A 25,705-nucleotide genomic window follows, 5' to 3' on the forward strand; every position below is an offset into this window, starting at 1 on the left:
ACTATATAAATAAACTAAATAAAAAACAGTTTTTATAATTGAACAATCACTATATATTTATGATTAACGAAATTGTACGTCTGCTTGTTACTGAATTGTTGATATTTTTTTTACAATAACACCACACATTTCGTTAAAATTTAAAAAATCTAAAATGTTTTCTTTAAAAATTTTGTTGAATGATTTTACTAATTACAATGTATGTAGAATTTATTCATCATTTTCATTTTCAGTATTACCTTGTATTTAATTTTAATAACTTTATTTTGATTATTAATACAATTAATTTTATTTTATTTAATTTTACTTTATTTTGTTTAATTTTATTTAGTTTTAATTAATTTTCTATAATTTAATTTTTTTATAATAAGTGTATATTTTATGTAAATGTGAGTTTGAAAATGTATATGTGTAAACTTTTAGCGAAAATTGTAATTAATGATGAAGTAGTAAAATTTCCGAGTAAGGTTATTTGAATCCAATGAATTAGCAATAAATAAACCGTATCGTTATAAGAACAAAATATGATTGAAATGTCAGATGTTGGCAGTTCAGATTCGTGTTCTAGGTGGCATAGGTACATTACCAGACAAACAGTGTGACTTGTCGTCCTAGCCTTTATATGCCCTTCTTGAAATATCAAAAAGGTATAGTCTACAGATAATTTAAGTCTACGCTCCCATCTTTATACCTACGCTCATTTTGTTATTGTAATAGGTAATAATAATATTAACGCTAAGATAGGCGATAAAAAGACTCAAAATGTGTAAGTCAGATGAGAGTTTGGCCTCGGAGAATCAAACAAAGGAGGGAAATAAGTTTGTTTCACAAAAAATAGTTGAGTGCTTAATGGTAACCTGAGTTGATCCTATTGAGTCTTTCAATAAACTACCGAACTACACAGGGTCGCACTTCAGAAAGTTTGTTTTAATATATTTCATTAATAGCTGTGTAATACACGATTATAAAAATTTATTCTATCATGTACATGTCTTTGGCCAATGCGTCACAAACATATACTTTTTTAATAGAAAATGATTTTAACACTTCTAACAGTTCATTTTTTAAATATCTTTCTTCAAAATATATATCGTTTTCTAACAGGTAGTTTTGAATTTCAATTTGCGTGTTATTTGCACTTGGAGACTTATGTAATTGACGACTGTGGTCACTGGTGCATTGTCCATTACTATCACACTATTTTGAGGAAGTTTAGGTATAAGACAATTCTTAAACCATTGCTCAAAAAGCTCTGCCGTTGTATCCTCATGGTAGTCCACGCAGGAGTCTTTAATGTTCTTTGCAGAAAGCCTAAAGGCATTTGGGACCCAACCATTTTCTGATCCTTAATGTAAAATTGTTATTCTTTTCCCTTTGTTTGATGGAGCTTTTGTTTGACACCTGTTGGAAGAATCGGACCATTCTTTGGATGGTGTTTCATGAGTGTCAAACCATGTCTCGTCCAGATAAATTATTGGTCGATTTTCTGTACGGTACTTTCTTATGGAAGTTATATATTCAGTACGCCACTTTTGTAAACGATGGGACTCCATAAGCACTTGCCTTTTGTCAATTGTACGATATCGGAAGCCCATTTTAGACAAAATCCTCCAAAGACTAATGCGGCTACAGTTTATTTGTGTATCATCATTAGTAAGCCGTTGTTTTAAAACATCTAATGTAGGTATCCGTTACTCTTCGTACATTGTGTAAATTTTTCTCTTATTAAGTCATTATCACTTTCGTCAATACATTTGGTAAAACCGGCATCCTTACGCTTCCTTCTTGACTTAATGGGATTTGATGTAATTCTTTTCACTGTGGTTAGAGGTATTTTCGTTAAATCAGATATTTCACTGGCAGCAGTATTAGCAGTAAGTCCTTTTGTAAGTAAAGAACTATATATTGTTTTTACGATTTCTCTAGCGTCAGCAGATAAATGCTTTTTCTTTGCTGGAACACTGGAAGAAGCACCATCAATGTTTTTCCACGGACGCCACATAATGCTGTTTTATAGGTATAAATAGGTATAACACTGGTAACACTTGTAACACTTTCAACTAAATGAAACAAAATGTATATTTAAAAATTTCTCATCGGTTTTATATACTTTTACAAATTATACAGAATAGACGGAACCAGTATAATTATTCCAGGAAATACTTAACGATCAACAAGTTTATTGTGGTCATTAAAAGATCAACCATTGATAGTGAAACTCACTGTTAAAATGTTTACAACTTTATGAAATAAATGACACTCCACAGCAGCTTCAATTTTACCTGAATACTTACCTGCTCAACTAATGTTGACTAAGCTGGGGTACTTGCGGTCGGGTTTTATTGCAATCATTAAGCACTCAGCCATTTTTCGTGAAATAAACTTATACTAAATTACCTACAAAGAAAACATCTAAACTGCTTCAACTATTTATTTAAAACCCTAGAAATAGAAGGTGAACATGGATAAGTCCAAAAGGTCAAACAAAAAATGAAGTAGACTACATAATATCAAATAAAAAACATATCGTTAAGGATGTGTCAGTCATAAACGAATTCAATATGAACACCGTTTAGTCAGAGCCAAAGTAAGTATTAATGTCAGAGAAATAGGCTAATAGTACATCAGAGCCGCCCTACGATACATGTACATGAATTGAAAACAATATAAGGTAAGGATTAAAGAAAGTCTAGACTAATTTACTCAAGGGAATTTAAGGCACTTAAACAGGCTGGATTCCACAAAGGATACAGAACACTTGATCATCTTCAATTAGTACGCATACTCGTAGAAAGATGCACGAAATATAAAATTCCACTTTAGTTGACATTGGATGAATATTGTAAATCTTTTAATTCCATAGTTCAATGTGCAATCTTTTATGCATGGGATAATGCCAGAACAGACTTCCCATATAAAAAGCTATTGGCAAATATTTCCAAAAATTAATCTGAATATTATACAAAGAAACTTTTTAAATTTATTAAGCAATATTAATAATTTTCCTTTGACGTTAAAAAAAACTTTGATATTTGCAATGTGAATCAGAAAGCTTTAATTAATTTTTTTTTTAAAAAACTTTTATAAAATTTATGGTATTTTAAAATAGCGATAATTTTTGATCTTCTGATAGTATAGAGTCTTTTATTTGCAACATACAAAAAAATTCTGTCACAAAAATATATTGATTGACCTTTTAATTCACACTTGTTGATTGATTATGTTAGGCTACCAATCAAACCCTTCTCCGTTCTAAGTATCACCCCATCATCATACCAGCAACTCTTTCTCCAAAACACGAGCAGGCCTTTTTGTCTAGTACTCTTTCAACAAACTCCAAAATTGTCTCCTCTCTTTCATATACTAACAATCTCCTGTGTTGCCGAGAGGGGGCATTTGGGCCTGTAGGACCCATCGCCGGCTCTGCGGACTTCTTCCTGTCCTCGGAATTAGACCGGGTGTTGACCATCTTTGCTTGTCACTGATAAAATGGTTTAATACTGCTACTGGTATAAAATAACGGTTACCGTGACAAGTATCTGTTATAGGTAACAGTTCCAAGGAGCAGTTACAAAATAACAGATCAAAAATAGAAAACAGAACAGGTAAAATAGTCTAAGTATTCCTTGATTTACGGAAGCAATAACTTAGTAAACGAGAACAATAAAATGGTATAAAAGTACAATGCAAAGAAAATGTTTCTAAGTGTTTCTTGACTTACGGAAGAAACAACTTAGAATGTAAAGTAAAATAAACAAGATAAAAGAATAGAAAAGTGCAGAAATATTCCTAAGTGTTTCTTGTCTTACGGAAGAAACAACTTAGGACAGAAATACAGATAAATGAAATATGTAAATGTGAGAGTAAAATATGGAAATATGTGTTTCTTGACTTACGGAAGAAACGACTTAGAGTGGAAAAATAAAATACTCAAAATATAAAACGAGAAATGCAAAAATGAAACAGATTATAGAAATATGTCTAAGTGTTTCTTGACTTACGGAAGAAACAACTTAGAACAGAAAATAAACAAGAGAATCAAATATAGTAAAATTTGTGCACAAATATTTATAAGTGTTTCTTGACTTACGGAAGAAACGACTTATAATAGAAAATAAGAAAAATCAAATATAGAAAAGATGTGAAAATATTGCTAAGTGTTTCTTGACTTACGGAAGAAACAACTTAGCATAAAATAGAAAATGAAAGAAACAAATGTATTAAGTATTTTCTTAACTTAAGAAAGAAAATATCTTAGATAAAATATCGGAAATAATAATCCAACAATGATTATGAAAATATTTCTAACTGTTCTTTTGACTTACCGGAAAGAACTACTTAGACAAAGTACAAACCAAAATATAAAATAGGAAAATCAAGATAAATATTTCTAAGTGTTCTTAACTTACGGAAGAACAACTTAGACACAAAATACAAGAAAAATAAACAATCAAAATAATCAAAATATCAAACAATCAGTACATGAACAAATATTCTAACCTGAAAAGGTCTGAATATACAATAATGCTAAAATAAAAAAAATGGTATATAGGAAATCAGAAATAAAACAATAACTTAGTTGGGACACTAATAGCACCGACTAGGTCTACAGTAGAAGAGGCAAGCTCGACTGACCGATGAGAGAAAATCTACCTGCTTTTATGTAAAACAAATCCTTTGTTTTACGTAGCGAAAGTGGAATTTCCCTGCATCGAATCAATTAGAAATTTGGATTTGGCCAACCTTGGAATTCCCAAGTATTTTGACCGATATCCAAATTCCTTGATGCCTCCGGCACGGCTGTCACGCCTCCGGAAGACACCTGAGACCCAAGTATTTTTTTTACTTGGTGTTGTAAATATTTTTAATAGTTATAGTTCTTGTGACTTACTCACTTGGACTTTAGAGAATCAAGAAGGTATTCGACTTCTCAACTTTGACCAATCTCTCGTTCCACCTTTCAGCCACCCATTTCTAACTATTAACACCACTGAAACTTGTTTCTTAACTGACTACACAAAACTTCAACTGCTTCTTTCGGATAACCATCACATAATAATCATTTCTACTCCAAACTTTCAAAAAATTTACTCTCTTTCATCCCCATTTCAAACTCGCTAACCAATCAGAAAATTCCTATATCCCTCCTCTTATTTTACATCAGAAAAACCCAAGCATCGCTTCTAAACAATTTTCTTTGAAAATGAGAAAGGTTTTATCTTATACTTTCTAAATACAATAACTACCTGGTGGCTTTGGCCTTTCCAGCGAAACAAAACCAAACTTTTAAAATATAACATATACAAATACCGGAAAACAATTGTCTATTCACATTTGAGTATTTACTAATGTTTTTCAGTCCTTCAGGGTAAAACTCATTATGGATAAACCCACTGCTTAAAACTAACTTATAACAAATATTTACAAATCGATGTACAGAGCGTTGCAAATTTGTGTGCCCGTGGTCTATAACAGAATAAAATTTTTATTCTATCTTTGATTGATAAAATGAACACACAACAATATATCAATTATATATATATATATATATATATATATATATATATATATATATATATAAATAAATATATAGGTATATATAAATATATATAGGTATATATATAAATATATATATAAATATATGTATATATATATATATATATACATATATTTATTTATATATATATATATATATATATATATATATATATATATATATATATATATATATATATATATATATATATAAATATATTATGTATGTATAAATGACCTACTCTTCTACATGCAGTTTTTAACTAAAAGTAAACCCAAGGTAGTTCATATCAAGAAATTAGCTCCATACCATCAAACTGATTCACCCTATTGGCTTCAGTCGGTCCCCGATAGACCAGTTGTTCGAGGCGAAAAACTACAAGGAAGGAGCAGTGTTTCGACAGTTCCATATTCCAAGATTTATTCCATATAGAAAACTAGAAAGAAAAAAGAATCTAGAAGTAATAAAAATCTAGAATATTCGAGATGTCGTCGAAATAGTTCTGTCAATTAATTAAAGTTGTTGTTATCAAGTGTTGTTATATTGTTTGCAGTTTTCAAATAAAGTGATTTTAAAGAAGTGTAACACAACATTTAAAGTTAAAATAACTGAAAACCAACCTTTAGAACCACCACCTTTAGAAACCAACGCTATACTAATGAGAGAGCTGAGAAACAAGTTATTTACACCTGCCTTAAAGTGTAAGAAATATTAACATAATACAAATAAGTATCAGATAAAGTAGAACTAAAAGTAAATATTTACAAAATTGAGGTAATGTTAACTGAAGAAGTGGATATCACTCCTGATGATAGAAATATTGAAAATGTAGAAGCATATGGGTACTATGGACTGTACTGCGTATGAACATAAAATAAAGCAAGGGAAATAAATTTAAATTGCACAAATTAAAAGAAGAATAGGAATTATCAGAAAATAGATAAACTAAGCTTTATTATAAAAAATTTAAAAATGCGAAATAATTTAAAACAAAAGGTATTTGTCACATGTATTTTGTATCCTATCATGACTTGTGAAATAAAGACCATGACACGTATTAACCAATCTCTGAATAGACTTAATAATAATGTAAAGATCCATTGGGAGAATTACGGTAAATGTTAGGTTAAGTGATCGTATGAGAAACGAAGATCTAAGAAGAAAAACCAAAGTAAATAATAATATTGAAGCTATCACAAAATCTAAGTGAAAATGGGAAGGACATATGGTAATAGAGACCGATGCGAAGTGGACAAAGATACAATCGCAAGACTACAATGGCAACCAAGAGCACATAAACGAGGCATACGAAGACCAAAAGGCAGGGATACTGGCACCAAACAAAAAAGAATTATATGTCGAAAACAAAAAAAAAAAAAAAAAAGGTTAAGCAGTTAAACCTGATGATATCTCTGGGGGAGTGTGAATGGCTTTAGGAGAGATAGAAACAAGTTGGATAATAGATTTGTTTAACATAAAACTTATTGTTTCTCATTTGCATTTATCTCACTGCCATGAACTATGATAGTGAGATAAATGCCAAACTACAGAATAAGAAGTATATTAGCACCTGTTATTGTTAGTACCGGAAGAGCTTAAGTATATCAAAATACAAATTTATATTTTTATTACGATTTCAGTAGTGGTAATCGACTCGTTTAAAAAAACTTATTTTAAACTGAAATGGTGATTAATTCCTATTAAAGAAGATACATAATATTAAAATGCTACAGGAAAATAGCTTTAGAAAAATATTTTGTTAATGACTTGTTTTCATTTTTCTTATTTCCTAATAACACCAGCCCTCCATATGAAATTAGTCGGAGTACCTAATTACTAATAATAATACATTAACACACAACGAGCTGGCTGATTGGCAAAAAATTAAATTTGACACTTGATGACAAGCTAATAATATAAAAAACTATACTGAAATCCATCTGGACCTACGATATAGAATTGTGGATATATGAAACACCTACAAATACAAGAATGTTACCTGGTATGTATCTAATAAAAGTTTCTATAATTACCTGAAAATACAGTTCATAAAAGAGACTATACACAAATACGCAGCTAAATACAAAAATAGAAACTTAAACCACGATAATAAACTAATCAAGTCCCTTGTCAATGTTCCAGCAATCATTAGAAAATTGACAAGAGAATGGGCGGAAGACACGGTTTGTTAAATCAAGGTAAACCGACACAGACCTGCAATGCCACAAGCCAACATTGTCAATAAATTTATTTAATACTCACAGTTTAATAAAAAATATTAAATAAATATTTACTTAAAAGTTACTAAGAGTTTGTTAAATGATTATATAATTATTCTGCATTATACAACAATTATTATAATGCATCTTTTATAGAGCGCTTCACAAATATGGTATAAATCCAGAATTTGGAATAGCGAGTTTTCATTTTTTCAAGATTTTGATTAATTTATAATTCTTATTCAAACATTTCGCCCTTGATGAGAATGTTAACGGAACTCCATATTTTGATTTGACGTAAATAATGAATGCTTTTATTGCTATAGTCGCTTCTTGATTAGGAAGGGGTACACTTTCAGGCCATTTTGAAAAATAATCCATTGCGACCATTAAGTTTGTTTCTTCTCTGTTATCCAAAGCGGACCGTGAATATGATAAATAACAGTAGCTACCTTTTCCACCTGTATTTTCATACCGACTGTTTGTCAATCTGTGCTTTTCACCATTTCAAAATCATTTTTTGTTTTGTCCAACTGAACATAATAAGTGTATTCAAACTAATAAAATTTTAATTTTAGAATTGTAAAGAAGTTACTCACTGGAGTAACTCTCTACAGGTCTGCATCTTTTACCATACCAAATGCTTAATGCCCAATTGGCAGATTATTGTACTCAATGGAGCTAATAAAAAAAAATTTTGTTTATAAATCGCGTGTCATATACTTTTTTCAGTAATTTTCTTTTCTCTATCGAAAAATATAGTGATTAAAAAAATACACAGAAAATACATTCACACACTCCTAGTATATTTTACACTCTGGAGTGAAAAAAAAATCAAGTGTTTTAATACAAATTTCCATTTATAATAGGATATACTATTGAAGTAATAGGGAGATTTTTAATGAGTCATTTGACCCAGCATGAATCACATATAAAATAATACTACAATATGTAATAACAACTTAAGAAACTATACCGTCAATGGTCGGTACATGTGTCGCAGGTAAGATAAACTTACCACTCAAGGGATTAAGTTTTATGGCCATACATTTTTTAACGCCATTTCTAACTTAAGTAGGTTATACAAAAATAATGACGAGCGACCTAATGCCGCTAAAGTATTGGTACCAGGAGCAGAGATATTTTTTAATTTTACTTACATACGTTGTATACCGATAAGAACTGCCGGCACAGTTTCTAAAGTTATTACTGTTACATATTGTAGTATTGATTTATATGTGATTGATGCTGGGTCAAATGATCCATTAAAAATGTCCCACGAGATTGTAGTCTATAAAGAATGATAAATGTATTTACAATACATTATTTATCGACGTTAAATTTTAGTATATTACACATAGAAAAATTAATTGAATGGGTTAAACTAATAATAATGATATTTTATAAAGGAATTACAAATAAACATCTAGGTCTGAAAAAGTATTTGTTGTTTTATAAAATCCCTTTTTATCATACAGTATTTGTCATTAATCACTGCTATTACTGATGAGTTTATATATCTCAGTCTCAAGTTATTTTCTTAATTGTATCTTAATATTATTTTAGGTGGAGATATACGAGTGCAGTTACCAGAGGAAACGAAAAAATTTGATAACATAGATAAATCTTTTAGAAAGATTATGTTAGAAACAGCCAAAAAACCGAATGTTTTAGATCAATGTAACAGCCAAGGAAGACTGGATGAATTATTAAGTTAGTTAACAAATGGTTTTTTTTATTCATTATATTAAATTCAAGTTGGGATATTCATCATCACATTTTACTAGTTCTATAATTGATGTAGAATGTCAATACCTTCTTGTTGTTTTTTATATTTCTTTAAATAAAAGAAGAGGGTACATCTATTTCTACGATTAAACAATATTTTATATATAACATAATCTACTAAATTTCTTTCTTAGGTCCTCCTTAAAGATTTACCTTTAAGAACTAGTAATTAAATTTAGATCTTCACTGATGCATCATATCCCTTCAGATGCATTAAATGTGGCTAGATATATTACCGAGTTTAAACTGACACTTATTGTAGACAAGCTTAAAATGTTTATATATATACATAATATGTATATATATAAATATATATTATAAATATATATTATAAATATATATATATATATATATATATATATATATATATATATTTATATATTATATATGTATATATATATATTATATATATGTATATAATATATAATATATATATATATATGCATATAATATATATATATATATATATATATATATATATATATATATATATATATATATATATATATATATATATATATATATATATATATCGAGAAAAGGAGTACGACCGTCATTCCAAAATAAACTAAGGTACACTCGAAAAACCCACCACTCTTCGAGTGTACCTTAGTTTATATATATATATATATATATATATATATATATATATATATATATATATAATATATATATATTGCTTGTGGTTTTTGTGCCTTAAAAATCATAATTTTGCGTTGTTTTAGTATTATATTAATTATAACTCAAAAACGAGCAACTTTAGAGAAAACTTATAACAGATCTTTTTTGTTCATAATGATCTCAAAAACCTAAAAAAAATGAACCTAATGAAGTGCGTATGGCTGGGCGGGCGTTCATTTGTACAATGAGAATTCCAACTAACAAAAATTTGTGCCATAGATCTTGTTTCTCTCTCTTATATACGCCGCAGCCCGAGAAGTGCTTCATAACGATTAAAAAACAATGTTTTAAAATTAAATAAACCCAAAATACTTAAAGGAAAATTATAGAACAAGGTTTGAACTTGAAATTAGGTTGGCGAAGGAATCCTTGGTGAATTGAACGAACAACGAACTCGAGCTTTTCATCGTGTGTCTATATTTATTACAAATATGATAACTGTTCCGTTAATTTTCATTAGATTTTTAGTTTATTTTGTTTTGTGAAAATGAACTGGAACAGTGAAGATAAGCTTTTGAGGAAAAAGGTTTAAAACTTAGTAAGACTAAAGATCGATTTATTACAAATAAAATGATATCTTTGTATGGTAAAATGATTGTGAAAATTAATAGTTCTAAGTACCTCGGATCGGTATTACAGAGTAATGGGGAAATTGATGTAGATGAAAGCAGTAGAATAATTCTAATTAATTAACCAACGTATGTATACCAATAATCAATCTCAATTCTAATTAAATCAACGTATGTATACCAATAATTAATCTCAACCTATATGTAATTTAGAAAATGAATTAAGAAGACGTATTTTTAATAATTAAGAAGAAATAGGTACTAAAGTAGAAACGGATAATTTATTGACGAGTGGCAGTGAAAGCATTCACTCGTATTATTAATTTCCAAATGCACAGTCAACCTACTCAATCTTCCTTAAATATTTTACAATGGAATTATAGATAGTTACTAAGTAATGGGGAGAATCTCATAAATTATATTAATAATTCTTATGTAGATATTATTATTTTATCCGCAACTTGGTTGAAAAGTCAAATGAATTTCAAATTAAAAGAGTATAATTTTGTTTTAAAATGCAGTGAAAGTGCTTATGGCGGTGTAGGTATTTTCATACTATTTCATACAAGTCATTGATTATATCATATAAAATTATTATATCTTTTGTGTATATATATACATATATATATATATATATATATATATATATATATATATATATATATATATATATATATATATATATATATATATATATATATATATAGGTATATATATATATAAATACATTTATTTGAACAATTCGATTATAATAAATCAGTTTTTTGTGGCGATTTTTATGCCCACCATTACATGTAGGGTCCGATCCCGGATGACCGTTAATGGTAGAATATTAGTCGGAAGCATGAATTTTTTTGAATTAGTTTCTCTAAATGACGAAACACCTACTAGAATCGCCCCGAGTGGAAATCATTCTGCCGTTGATTTGACTATCACCTTAACTACTATAACAGATCGTATAAACTGGTCAATATATGCCGACACATTGGGATCCGATCATTTTCCTATGAGAACAGAACTTAAAATGAATCCTTCTTCATTTATAATTAATCCATGAACAAAATGGAACGATTTCCGCGCTGACTGGAAGCTATTTCAGACAGATTTAGAAAAACAATTATTCATATTTTTAAAATCTAATAATCTTTCTAACAATGAGAAGACAGTCATACTCTTTCAGACTATCTCTCTAGCTGCCTCCAAATCCATGCCCATAACAAAAAACTTTGACTCCTTCAACGCCAAGGCCTTATTAATGGCGTAAGAAATGTACATATAAAATAAAAAAAACGATCAGAAGCCTCGAAAGCTTATTGATTGCAAAGTAACCATAATATTTACATAAACTATATAAATATAGCAGCCCAGACCAGACGATTATTTAAAATAAAGAAAAAAAGTAGTTGGATAAATTTTTTAAATAGTCTGAACAAAAGCACACCTTTCTCAAAAATATGAACAACCGTCAGATCAATTTCCAGTTACTATCAAAACAACCTAAGAGTAACAAATAACCTTCAATATCAAAAAACCTGAACTTTCTGAAGACCTCATTAAACATATATTAAATAAATAACAAAATAAAATTAGATCCTAGGTAATAATACAATAAAAATTAAGTCGTTAATCCTGACACCACCGGCGATATCAACGGCGATATGGCCCACTTTTAAATATCTGCGAAAAATAAAATACAATTAATGCCAAAACTCCAAACAGCAGTTACGTGCGTTAAAACACACACACATACACAGACGGTATGAAACGAGTCGAAGGAATATAGATGGAACGGGCCAATCAACACTCGGCCCGGCGAGGAACGGACAACTTGCACCATCATCTGCCTCTGGTCATGTTGTTGGTAGGAATAAAGAAATTTTTGGTTTTAATACTAGTATAGATTCTATGCCAAAACAATTTACTTATTTAGAACTAGATTTTCCACTAGAAAAAGCAAAAATACAGCGCCCGGTTTAGACGGTTTTACTTATAAGATATTGGACAAATTGCCGTCAAATACCAAAGACGTTCTCTTACATATTTTTAATAGTTGGTGGTTGAAACAAGAATATTGCTATACTTTAAAAAATATTATCATATGCACTTTACTCAAATTTAACTTAAAGCCAGAACTTTTATCATTTTATAGACCTATTCCTTTATTATTCTGTGTGACAAAATCCTTTGAAAAGTTTGATTAGAATATTTTATTGAAAGTAGTATTGTTTTTCCCCACTCACAGTATGGATTTCGTAGAGGTCGAAGTACTATTGATGCTCTCATACATTTAGTTACGGATATTCAACTCTGTTTCTCAAAAAACGAATTTATGTTATGTTTGCTTCTAGATTTAAAGGGTGCATATGACGTGATACGCACCTTTGATTTGGATATATTATATTTAAAAATGGTGACGTGTAGTATTGATAAAAGATTATCTGTAAATATAATAAATTTGAATGTGAAGAAAAAAATATACTTACGGGACCATAGATATGTATTTCACGGTCCAAGAATATTATATAACGGTTTCCCCTAAGGCTTAATTCTAAGTCCTTTATTATTTAATGTTTATACTGCAGATCTGCATGGTTTGACGGATGACAAATGCAAAATAATTCAATATGTAGACGGTATATGTTTATATACCTACCATAAATCCTATGAAGATTATATCTTGAATCTACAACTTAGCTTAAGTAACATAGATAAGTGGGTACAACAAATGGGTTTTAGTATATCATAAGAAAAATCTTCGATTGTATGTTTCACTAGACGTAGACAAAAAGTCGCAGGCAAATGCCAGATGGGTGATTATCGATTTCTCTTAGCAGAAGAGTATAAGTATCTAGGCATGATCCTAGATGAAAAACTCTTTTTGGTCCAGTCATATAAAGTATGTAAAACAAAAGTGCGAGCGAGGAATTAACCTTTTGCGTTTCGTTTCCAAAAAAAGATGGGGGACAGATCAACATATATTTTTATTGTTTTATAGATCCTACATACGATCCATTTTGGATTATGGTTGTATTCTTTACGGTTCAATATGCAAAACAAATCTATAAACTCTTGACAGAATACAATAAAAATTTGTCTAGAAGCTATGATGCCTTCATCAAAACAAGCAGTTCTAGCAGATGCCCAAGAACCTTTACAAATACATAGGCAAATGTTAGCCCACAAACATCTAATAACGTATAGATCGTTTAATACAACTATGGTTTACAAAATAGGTTTACTTTTGACAGAAAATTTAACAAATTCTTACTGGAGAACAAAAAAGTCTCCTCCTCTTGGAGAATCTTTTATTGATACGAATTCATTTCAATCTTATATATTACAGCTACCAAAATTTCCTGTTTACGATCAATACCTTGTAGTCCTGATAGACAAACCAACCATATAATGCCCTCTTATTCAGACTTGCCAATTTTAACTAATCTGATGCTTAAATCCATACTAAGCAAATTAGGGGAAGATTAAACAATAATTAATACAGATGGATTAAAAACTTGCAAGACTTACAAGACTTGCATACGACCGATCATGACATATGGCATAAAAGTTCGCGAAGATACCAACAAAACGAAACAGATGCTAAGAGTTGCCGAAATGAAAACACTAAGAACAATAGTGGGCAAAACAAGAAGAGACAGGGTGAGAAATACAAACGTCAGAGATCAGTGCAAAATTCAAGATATTGTAAGATCGGTAAGGCAGCGAAAGAGGATGTGGTACAATCATGTAAGACAAATGGATGAGAATAGACTATCAAAAATTGCCCTAGAAAACAACCCGCCCGGTTCAAGACCTCCCGGAAGACCACCTAAAAGATGGAGGGATAGTTGCCAATCTACCTCCCAGGAAATTAACCAGAGGCAGCTTCAGAATTAAACCAAGAAGTAGAAGAAGAAGAGAAGAAGGATCAAAAACTGTTGATAGTGCTTGTTTCGCATTTTTTGTTTCAACAGCAATTATATTAAAGAAAAACAAAAATTTCATCCCTATTCTTACACCGCAGTTTAAAGTTTAAAGAAAACAGACTCTAACAAAAGAATAGAATTTATAACGATAAAACTTGCAGAAGATAATGAATTTTTAAAGAATATTATATAGTGCAACGAATCATAATTTACAAAAAACAAAATGTTTAATAGGCACAACTCGAATTACTGGAGCCAAGTAAATCAACATTTAACAAGAGTACGTGGTTTTTATTAGCGACGGGAGTGTAATTTACTTTGTGTGATCAGAGAAAACCAGGTTGTAGTTCTCCACTTTTATGATGGTAACTTCAATTATTTGTCTTTGATCAAAGATATCTCAATGTATTTAAAGTAAATGTACGTAATTTCTTTAATTCTAAACCAGCTATTTCTATCACTTTGTAAAAGAGTCAATAATCACAAATAAAGACAATTATGACTTAGTATAATATAATTTTATATATTATAAAAAGGTATATTTATTTAAAAGAACCCTTTCGGGTTACATCATACAACGTTTTCCAAATGACTAGTATATTATCAGTACTGCTACTAGGTACACTTTTTTAATTAAAACTTTTGTGATTTATCGTATACAGCCGACTACATGAAATTCATTTTCCTTGTGGGAAACAATAAATATCTTATCTTAAGCATTAAAACATAATTATTTCCAAAAGCATTAACTTTAGTTATAGGAAACCCCAATACTTTTTGAATGACAACTGATTTCTTTTTTTTATTGAAATTATAAAGTACGAGGGTTCGTTTAAAACTGTTGAATTACCATCGTTTGAAATTTAAAGAAATGGCGTATCATTTGTGAACATATCTGTATTTAGAAATTCAATTTTGATATAAATTCCTAAAGAACGTTACCTACTCTTTGTGTGCAAAGTTTTTTAATAAAAATTACGGTTGTAAATGGATGAGTTATTTAAAAAGTTTGTCTCTATCTGTCAAATTTTTTGAAAAAAGATGAATAACTCAAAAAATATGATACCAAAATATAACCAAAAATAGCATGTCAGCCAAAATATTTTCTTTAAGTTTGTCATAACTTGAAAATCTACATAAACCAATATTTATAAATATGATGTTATATACTATACATATATATATATATATATATATATATATATATATATATATATATATATATATATATATATATATATATATATATTGTTATGATGTGTTTTTTGTTTGAATGATGAGCAATGGGTATTTTTAATAATATAATATATAGGGTTTTTATCGCGGTTCTCAAAGAATTAGTTTGTAAGTACTTTTTTAAATTATCTTTATTATAACTATTATGAAACACACATATATATCTAACCTAGCCAATGTAAATTAAAAATAAACTATCTTTAAATTGATATTCTTATAAAACTAATTAAATTCTATAGACAATGTAAAATTTAAACAAACTATCTTCAAAATTGAAATTGTTATGACACTAACTAAATTATATTAACAAAATTTTGTACCTTTCTTTCACTGAATGCCTAAATGAACTGTTTTCCACTATATAGATTCTAATCATCACTGAATGTCTTCGTACTTCGGTTATCCTTGTTTTCGTGAAATTACTTTTTCCAATTATCAGCTTCTAGCAATTTAAGATATAGTTTTCTTCACCAGCATTTATACACCACCAAGCAAACCAGCAAACACCATTTATATTTATTCTTCTTTTCAATATACCAATATCCAATTATTATAAGTTGATTTATACTAATCTCCAATCATAATATAATTTTAATTCCTTCCAATGTCCATCCAATATTCTTCTAATATACTTTTATAATCTTCAATAATTATTTGTGTATAATTATAAATGTGCATTAAATATATGCATAATTTTTAATCTTCATTTAACTCACTATATTAAACAATTTGACTATTTGTAACTGATTCACTGACTCCAACTAACTTTCATATTTCTTACTAAACTTTTCTGACTGACTTCTTGAAAATTCTGAACAATTTACTTCACTAACTAAATGTGTCTACTAACTTTCATAATAAACTGGCCTGACTTCTGACTAAAAACTGCCATCTTGAATCCAAATCACGGGTATTTATATCTTTTTGGATATTCTAGAACCATCTGGTAAGAGATCATGTTCCAATTTGTTCTATTAAATACATGTCTGAATTTTCTGGAACAAACCATTTCGCAAACATGGCCATCTCCGGTGATCCAGAGAATTCCATTCTTTTCTATTAATAATTTTGTTGACATTTAGGCTTTTCAGATCAGAATAAACATTTAAATCATTAAATATATATAAATTAAACATTTTAAACTAACATTATTATTATAACCCCACTTATATTCGTATTATGATTAATTTCTATCTGTCAATTTACTGTATAGTTGGTTGCCTATGCACATGGCTCACTTAAATATATTTACAACATTAAAATACAACTTTTTACACTTATTATATGCTAATTTATTAAAAATGCCCTCACATAAATATATTTTTATTAAATTCTCTAGTATATAACTTCTTAAAATAACCAAATACTTGTTATATCTAAAATTATCTAGTATATAACTTACAAATTAATTTTTTAAACAATACCTTTCTTTCTCCTATATCATATCAATACCCCAAAATAATATTTAAAATAAATAATTTTCTTATTATTTTTTTAAATATTAATTTTCTCATACCTTATTAAATTTAATAAATCAATTTTTTTTTATTTAAAATGTGTTAAATACATTCCTGTTCGCTGTCTATGTCAAACTGTCATGTCAAATGGAAGCAATTGAAAATGGAGGCTATCAGAAAATAAAATATAACCTTAATTAAAAATATAATCGATATGGTGTTCTGTTTATTTATAGACAAAATCCAGGAATTATTTCCATTCAAAATAACTTTCATCAATATAAATTGGTAAGTTTTTTCACTTTATTATATTAGAAAGACATTTTTATAGCAATTATAGTATCAATTTTGTGTCTAACCCCAAATTATGATTTTTAGGGTACAAATTAATTTCCATATATACAAAACTCAACAAGTATGATGTCAAATCGATTCAAAACAATGAAATCTACCATCTATCTATGAAATGGATCTATAAGTAAGTTATTAGTGTTATTATATTTGTGTTAAAGGTATAGAAAACATTATTCAATCTCTTCATGATATTGAAAAATGTCATTGATATGAAACATGCCTCTTAGTCTGTTCTCTGCATCTATTAACACATAACTATTTTGTCCATTCTGATTTTCAATTCTGTATGGACCTTCAAACATTGGTTGAAATTTCTTACAGCGATTTTCTTTAACATTACTTTTTCTAAGTGAACGAATTAACACTAGGTCTCCTTTTTGAAATGTGATTGGTTTTTTTATATTTCGATTTTGTCTTCTGATATATTTTTCAGCTTTCCTCCTAATTCGGTTATTCACTTTCTGCATTACTTGTTCTAACATATCCTGATTATATTCACTAATCCACTTTCTGTTTCCTATATGGCCAAACATTAAATATTCTGGTACTTCCTCTGTATTCAAATTATGTGTATTATTTAAAAAATACTCTACTTGTGGTATATGTTGCTGCCAAGTTTCGTGTTGATTTTGGCACAGTATCCTTAAATATTTTATAACTTCTTTAATATATCTTTCTGCAGGATTTGCCTGAGGATGTCTGATACTTGTAAAATGAATGTTGATTCCCTTTTTCTCACAAAATGTCCGAAATTTTTGGTTGTTAAAATATGTAGCATTATCTATTATGCAATTTCTAAATGGTCCTATTTCTTCGAAAAATTGATTAATATATAATTTTAATGTTTTAACATTTGTTCTAGAGCAGGGATATAGTTTAATAAATTTTGTATATAAATCAACTATCACTAGTATATGATTTTTTCCTGTTGGACTGAGAACTAAATTTGAAATAAAATCCATGGAAACTGTATTTAGTTTTTCATATACAACATTAGATTTATATGTGTTCTGGTTTTTGAAATTCTTTTCTTTGTTTAGTTGACATATTGGGCATTGGGTAGTAATTTCTTTTGCTATACTTATGTCATTCTTTGCAAAATAATTGTCCCTAAATAGCATCCATAGCTTTTTTGAACCAATATGCATATAATTGTTATGTAAATTTTTCAATATTTTCTTTGCTAAAGTTCTAGTTATTACATATACTTCTATGCCATTTATTATTTTATAATATACCCCATCTTTCCTAAGGACTTTTTGTTTTTCACTCAAATTGATCTGATCTCTAATAATTTCTTCTTTAGAATATAATCCAGTACTTTCTACTAATTGATTTAATCCAATTTTTATTGTTCGCTGCCCTTTTTGTGATGTATTTTCTAACCTTGATAAAGCATCTGCCACTATATTGGATTTTCCAGAAATGTATTTGATTTCCAATGAGTATTCACTCAATATTAGACTCCACCGATGTATTCTACTGTTTCCATATTTGTTATTTAATATAGATGTTAAAACTTGGTGATCTGTTTCTATTGTAAATTCATTACCCAACAAATAAAATCTTAATTTTGTGACACAGTGTATTATACTTGCTAGTTCTAATTCTGAAACCGAGTAACCCTTTTCATGTGGCTTTGTAATTCTTGAAATGAATTGTATTGGGTATTCGACCCCATCATGTATTTGTAATAATACCCCTGATAATCTCTCTATTGATGCATCTGTTCTTAATATGAATAGCTGTGTGTAGTCAGGATAGTATATTTTCAAATTTGACAGAAAAATGTTTTTAATTTCTTGGAATGCTAGTTCTCTTCTCTGATCCCATTTCCATTTTACACCTTTTCTCAGTAGTTCAAGTAATGGAATTTCTTTTATACTTAGATCTGGTATCATCCTTTTATAATAATTATTTATTCCAATAAATCCTCTTAAAGTTCTTAAATTGTGTGGTGTTTTATATTCCTGAATGATTTGTGTCCGTTCTGGATCCATTTCGATTCCCTTAGTGTTAAGTTTATAACCTAGATATATGACTTCTTTTTTAAAAAATGGACATTTTTCTTGATTTATTTTTAGTCCAACTTTGTCTAATCTATTTATTATAATTTTTAGGTGTTTCTCATGATCTTCAGCCGTTTTAGAAAAAATTAATATATCATCAATGTAGTGAATTACAAAATGTTCATATTGATCCAAAATATCATGAAGACATCTACATAGAGCACTGCAAGATGATTGAAGTCCAAATGGTACTACTTTGAATTGATATACTACTCCATCTATCTGAAATCCTATATACTGTCTACTTTTTCTTTCTAGAGGTATTAACCAGAAACTATGCTGTAAATCGATTTTAGTGAAAAATGACATTCCTGTAATTCTTCCTAATATTCCATCTATACTCATTGGTGCTTCAAATTGCTTTTCAGTAATCTTGTTAATATTCCTTGCATCCAAACATAACCTGATTTCACCTGATCTTTTTCGTACTACTACTATGGGGTTAATAAAACGTGTGTCTGCCTTCTCAATGATCCCATCTTCTAACATATTATTAATTGTTTTGTTTACTTCTTCTCTGTATTTATATGGTATTGGGTATGATTTTGTTTTAAAATCTTTTTCTTCTTTAACTTTTATACTATGGATATAATTTTGTGCAATTCTATTTTCTTTATTGACAAGTCCCTTGTGTTGCTGCAATATGGAAATGACTATTGATTTATATTCTTCAGGGCAATTTAAAACTTTCATCATATCTTCTTCTTTACAAATAACAGTATTCTTCATTATGTACTTATTATTCCTTGCTTCCAATTTTACGCACTCCACCTCGTAGGCATCCATCTGCTTAAAATTTCCATTCCTTAAATATTCACTACAATAATTATTCTTTACATTCTTTTTGGACATATCCCTATCATCAAAATACATTTCTTCTTCATAAACATCATTATTTTCTTTTAATAATATCCTATCAACTCTTATTCCTTCTTATACCTCATCTTTCTGCATAAATTTAATTATTTGCCCTTCCAAAGTTACCATTTTTTCTTCAAAATCTATCTTTACTTTCTTCTTTTCCAATTCATCATTTCCCATTAATATATCAACACATAAATCCTTGACAATAAATCCTTGCATATTAATTTCTTTATTAAGAATATTAATTTTAAAATTGGCTAGTTTATCAATTTCACCCAACTTCTTATTATTTGCACCAACAATTTTAATTTTTGGAATCTTTATTATATCTGATAATTTTAATGTATTAAAAATAAAATTCTCCGAGACTAAAGTACTTTCTGAACCAGTATCTATCATAATCTTAATCATTTTATTTTTGGCCAAAGCATTTATATAAATTAAATTAATAGATTCAATAATTTTCTCTTCATCTAAAGAAATAAATTCAGAAGGTTTTTCATAATAGCAATGGCCTAACTTGTAATTCAGAAAGTTTACTGCACAAAATTTTGATTATTAGAATTGTCAGATTTTATCTGACCACTTGGATCTGATGTCCTATGTCTTTCCCTACTATGACTTCTACTCACATTTTCCTGCCTTGTACTACTTCGTTCCCTGTCTTCGCAGCTTCTATTCCTTCGAACACAATTTACCTGTCTGTTATAGTTAGGTCGCTCTGTATTTTTTCTATTGTTAAAATCTTGTCTATTATTATTAGTACTGTTATTAAAATGTTGTCTATTATAATTAGTATTATTATTAAAATTTTGTCTATTATAACTAGTATTATTATTAAAGTTCTGTCTATTTGGATTATTGTTATTATTATTAAAATTTTGTAAACTATCACCATACCTAGTATTATTGTTATATGATTGTCTATATTGTTGATTATCATTTTTATTATATTGAAAGTTATTATTGTTTTTTCTGTTGTTATTATTACTTGTCATATTGCCTCTTTGTATTCTTTGAATAAAATTAATAAAACTATCTATTGTTTGAATATTTTGTACAGTTACGGTTTGCACAACATCAGCATCAAAATGTCTAGATACATTTAAGACTGTTTCATCCTCTCTAAGTGGTGGTTCTAAATATTTTGCAACTGTTATCAATTTCAATGCATAATCTACCATATTTGATTTTAAATTTTGATTATACTTTCCAAAATATAGAATTTCTCTAAACTTGGCTTGCTCTAATTCACCCCAATAATAATTTAAAAATTTATTTTCAAATGTTTGAAAATTATCTAAATCATTCTCAATACTAGCAAACCAAGTTGCTGCATTGTCATTTAATGTCACCCTAATATAATCTTTAATATCATTAATATTATTCACAAATCTTAATTTATGTTTTAAACTATTTATGTATACTCTAGGATGCAAATTTTTTATATTACCAGAGAATTTAATCCCAGTCTCATTTGTTAAATCTAAGTAAGGTCTCCCTATGTCTCTCATTTGTGAAATATCATCTATTCTCTGTTCCACATTTCTTATTTGATTACAATTTATTTGGATATTTTGTTGTATATCGTCTAATTTTTCTTCTGTGTTTCTCCTGTCTTCGTTAATTTTTACTTCTAAGTTACATTTTTGGAACTCTATTTTCTGTTCTATATCTATCTTATTATCTTGAATAATCCTCTTTACTTCTGTCCTCTCATTTTTTATCCTTTTCTTGTAGTCATTCCGTATACTTTTTATTTCATTTGCTACTTTTTTCTCTGCAGCTTCAAGTTTTTTATCCATTTGTTTTACAATTTTATTATTATTATCTTCTATTTTCTTTTCTAATTTTCTATAATTCTCTTCCAATTTCTGTTCCATTTTTTTATGTCTTCTTTGACTTCTTTTGAATTCTCTTCCAATTTTTTTATGTCTTCTTTGATTTCTTTTGAATTCTCTTCCATTTTTTTCGTATTCTCTTCCATTTTCTGTTCCATTTTTTTCATGTCTTCTTTGATTTCTTTTGAATTCTCTTCCATTGTCTTGTTCATCTCCATCATTAATGACATCAAAGCTGCCATATTGACATTTTCCTCTCTTTCTGGATTCATTTCTGCAGTATCTTGTGGAACTTGAACTAAACTCTCCTCTTGTATAGGTTGTGTTTCTACTTCCACATCTTCTTCATTCTTTTTGCTTCTTGTCCCTTTCTTTCCTTGAGACATTTTGAGACTTTACTTGTTCAAATATAACTAAAAATAAAATCTATAATTTTTTCTTTCTACTGATAATTAATTTAATTATATGAGAGCACTTATCTTCCCAAACTACTTCTTTTAAATAGAGAGCCCCACGTTGGGCGCCAAATTGTTATGATGTGTTTTTTGTTTGAATGATGAGCAATGAGTATTTTTAATAATATAATATATAGGGTTTTTATCGCGGTTCTCAAAGAATTAGTTTGTAAGTACTTTTTTAAATTATCTTTATTATAACTATTATGAAACACACATATATATCTAACCTAGCCAATGTAAATTAAAAATAAACTATCTTTAAATTGATATTCTTATAAAACTAATTAAATTCTATAGACAATGTAAAATTTAAACAAACTATCTTCAAAATTGAAATTTTTATGACACTAACTAAATTATATTAACAAAATTTTGTACCTTTCTTTCACTGAATGCCTAAATGAACTGTTTTTCACTATATAGATTCTAATCATCACTGAATGTCTTCGTACTTCGGTTATCCTTGTTTTTGTGAAATTACTTTTTCCAATTATCAGCTTCTACCAATTTAAGATATAGTTTTCTTCACCAGCATTTATACACCACCAAGCAAACCAGCAAACACCATTTATATTTATTCTTCTTTTCAATATACCAATATCCAATTATTATAAGTTGATTTATACTAATCTCCAATCATAATATAATTTTAATTCCTTCCAATGTCCATCCAATATTCTTCTAATATACTTTTATAATCTTCAATAATTATTTGTGTATAATTATAAATGTGCATTAAATATATGCATAATTTTTAATCTTCATTTAACTCACTATATTAAACAATTTGACTATTTGTAACTGATTCACTGACTCCAACTAACTTTCATATTTCTTACTAAACTTTTCTGACTGACTTCTTGAAAATTCTGAACAATTTACTTCACTAACTAAATGTGTCTACTAACTTTCATAATAAACTGGCCTGACTTCTGACTAAAAACTGCCATCTTGAATCCAAATCACGGGTATTTATATCTTTTTGGATATTCTAGAACCATCTGGTAAGAGATCATGTTCCAATTTGTTCTATTAAATACATGTCTGAATTTTCTGGAACAAACCATTTCGCAAACATGGCCATCTCCGGTGATCCAGAGAATTCCATTCTTTTCTATTAATAATTTTGTTGACATTTAGGCTTTTCAGATCAGAATAAACATTTAAATCATTAAATATATATATATTAAACATTTTAAACTAACATTATTATTATAACCCCACTTATATTCGTATTATGATTAATTTCTATCTGTCAATTTACTGTATAGTTGGTTGCCTATGCACATGGCTCACTTAAATATATTTACAACATTAAAATACAACTTTTTACACTTATTATATGCTAATTTATTAAAAATGCCCTCACATAAATATATTTTTATTAAATTCTCTAGTATATAACTTCTTAAAATAACCAAATACTTGTTATATCTAAAATTATCTAGTATATAACTTACAAATTAATTTTTTAAACAATACCTTTCTTTCTCCTATATCATATCAATATATATATATATATATATATATATATATATATATATATATATATATATATATATATATATATATATATAGATACTACAGGTTCAGTAGCTTCAGTACAGTTCATACCATAAATATTCAATGAAACTTAATTTAGTTAAAGAAATGAAAAATCGTGTCCTTAAAATCGGCGATACCGCTTTCCATACAAAAAATCTAAAAATACTTTATAACCCATTTATTGAAAACTCATACCCAAGTATACTACTAAAGAAAATTTTGTTTAACACTGCACAAAATTTAACTAGTCATTTAAGAAACCAAGAAAATCTGTCTGTATTACAAGATAGAATTGGACCTGTAGATCCTTTACCAAAACAAACTACAATTAGATATGTATTTCTTCCATACATTAAGGACATTGGACAGAAACTAAGTAAAATTTTTTCATCAATTAATAATATCAAAATTGCACATAAAACGGTAAAACAGTTAACAAAGTCTTTTCTAAACCTAAAGACCAATCCACACTCTTGTCTTTAACGGATGTTGTTTACTGTATACCGTGCGGATCATGTGAACAAGTATACTATGGTCAAACATCTAGATGCCTTAAAGACCGCATTACATACTACAAGTTAGATAATAGACTGCATCCTGAAAAAAGTGCATTGGGCGAACATGCATTTAAAAATGGGCATCAGATAGATTATAATAACATCAAAGTAGTAGAACAGGAAAGTAACATCACCAAAAGACTTTTTCTTGAAATGGCCTACATTTGTCAAAATAATAATGCAATGAATCATAGAACGGATATTGGTCATCTAAATGAAATGTTTTCCTATTTGTTACTACTAGATAAATGCAATAATAACACAAACAATAATTTATCAATTGACATTTAAAAGAATTTTGTCAGAATAATGTTATGTATTTATTTAGAATAATTAAGTGTTTTTGGATGTACAGTAATTTTTTAAAATTTTTAAACATAAAAATAGGTTTTATATATTGAAAAAAGATGAGAGACTATGATAATTTTTATCAACATTATAATACATCTTCGTTGATACAACCTCATTAAGTTTGTAAGTAGTGAATTTTTTAATTAATTATACCAACGCCAACAATTTATTCATCACATTTGTAGCTCCCTGATGAAGGACATAACCAATGTCCGAAAGCTTGGAATAAAAATTTAAAAGAGTACACGTTTCATTTT

The 25,705-nt window shown here is 28.2% G+C and overlaps 1 protein-coding gene across 1 annotated transcript in view; it reads left to right on the forward strand.

Annotated features, from left to right (window-relative positions):
- The window catches only part of LOC140442220 (dynein axonemal heavy chain 10-like), a 657,946-nt gene that overhangs the window by 229,014 nt on the left and 403,227 nt on the right, over positions 1-25,705 (forward strand). Inside the window, 1 exon segment of the mRNA XM_072533298.1 lies at positions 9,322-9,468. Coding sequence (XP_072389399.1) covers positions 9,322-9,468 — 147 coding nt within the window.

The sequence above is a fragment of the Diabrotica undecimpunctata genome, chromosome 5 (assembly GCF_040954645.1).
Source record: "Diabrotica undecimpunctata isolate CICGRU chromosome 5, icDiaUnde3, whole genome shotgun sequence".
In the NCBI taxonomy this organism is placed as follows: Eukaryota; Metazoa; Arthropoda; class Insecta; order Coleoptera; family Chrysomelidae; genus Diabrotica; species Diabrotica undecimpunctata.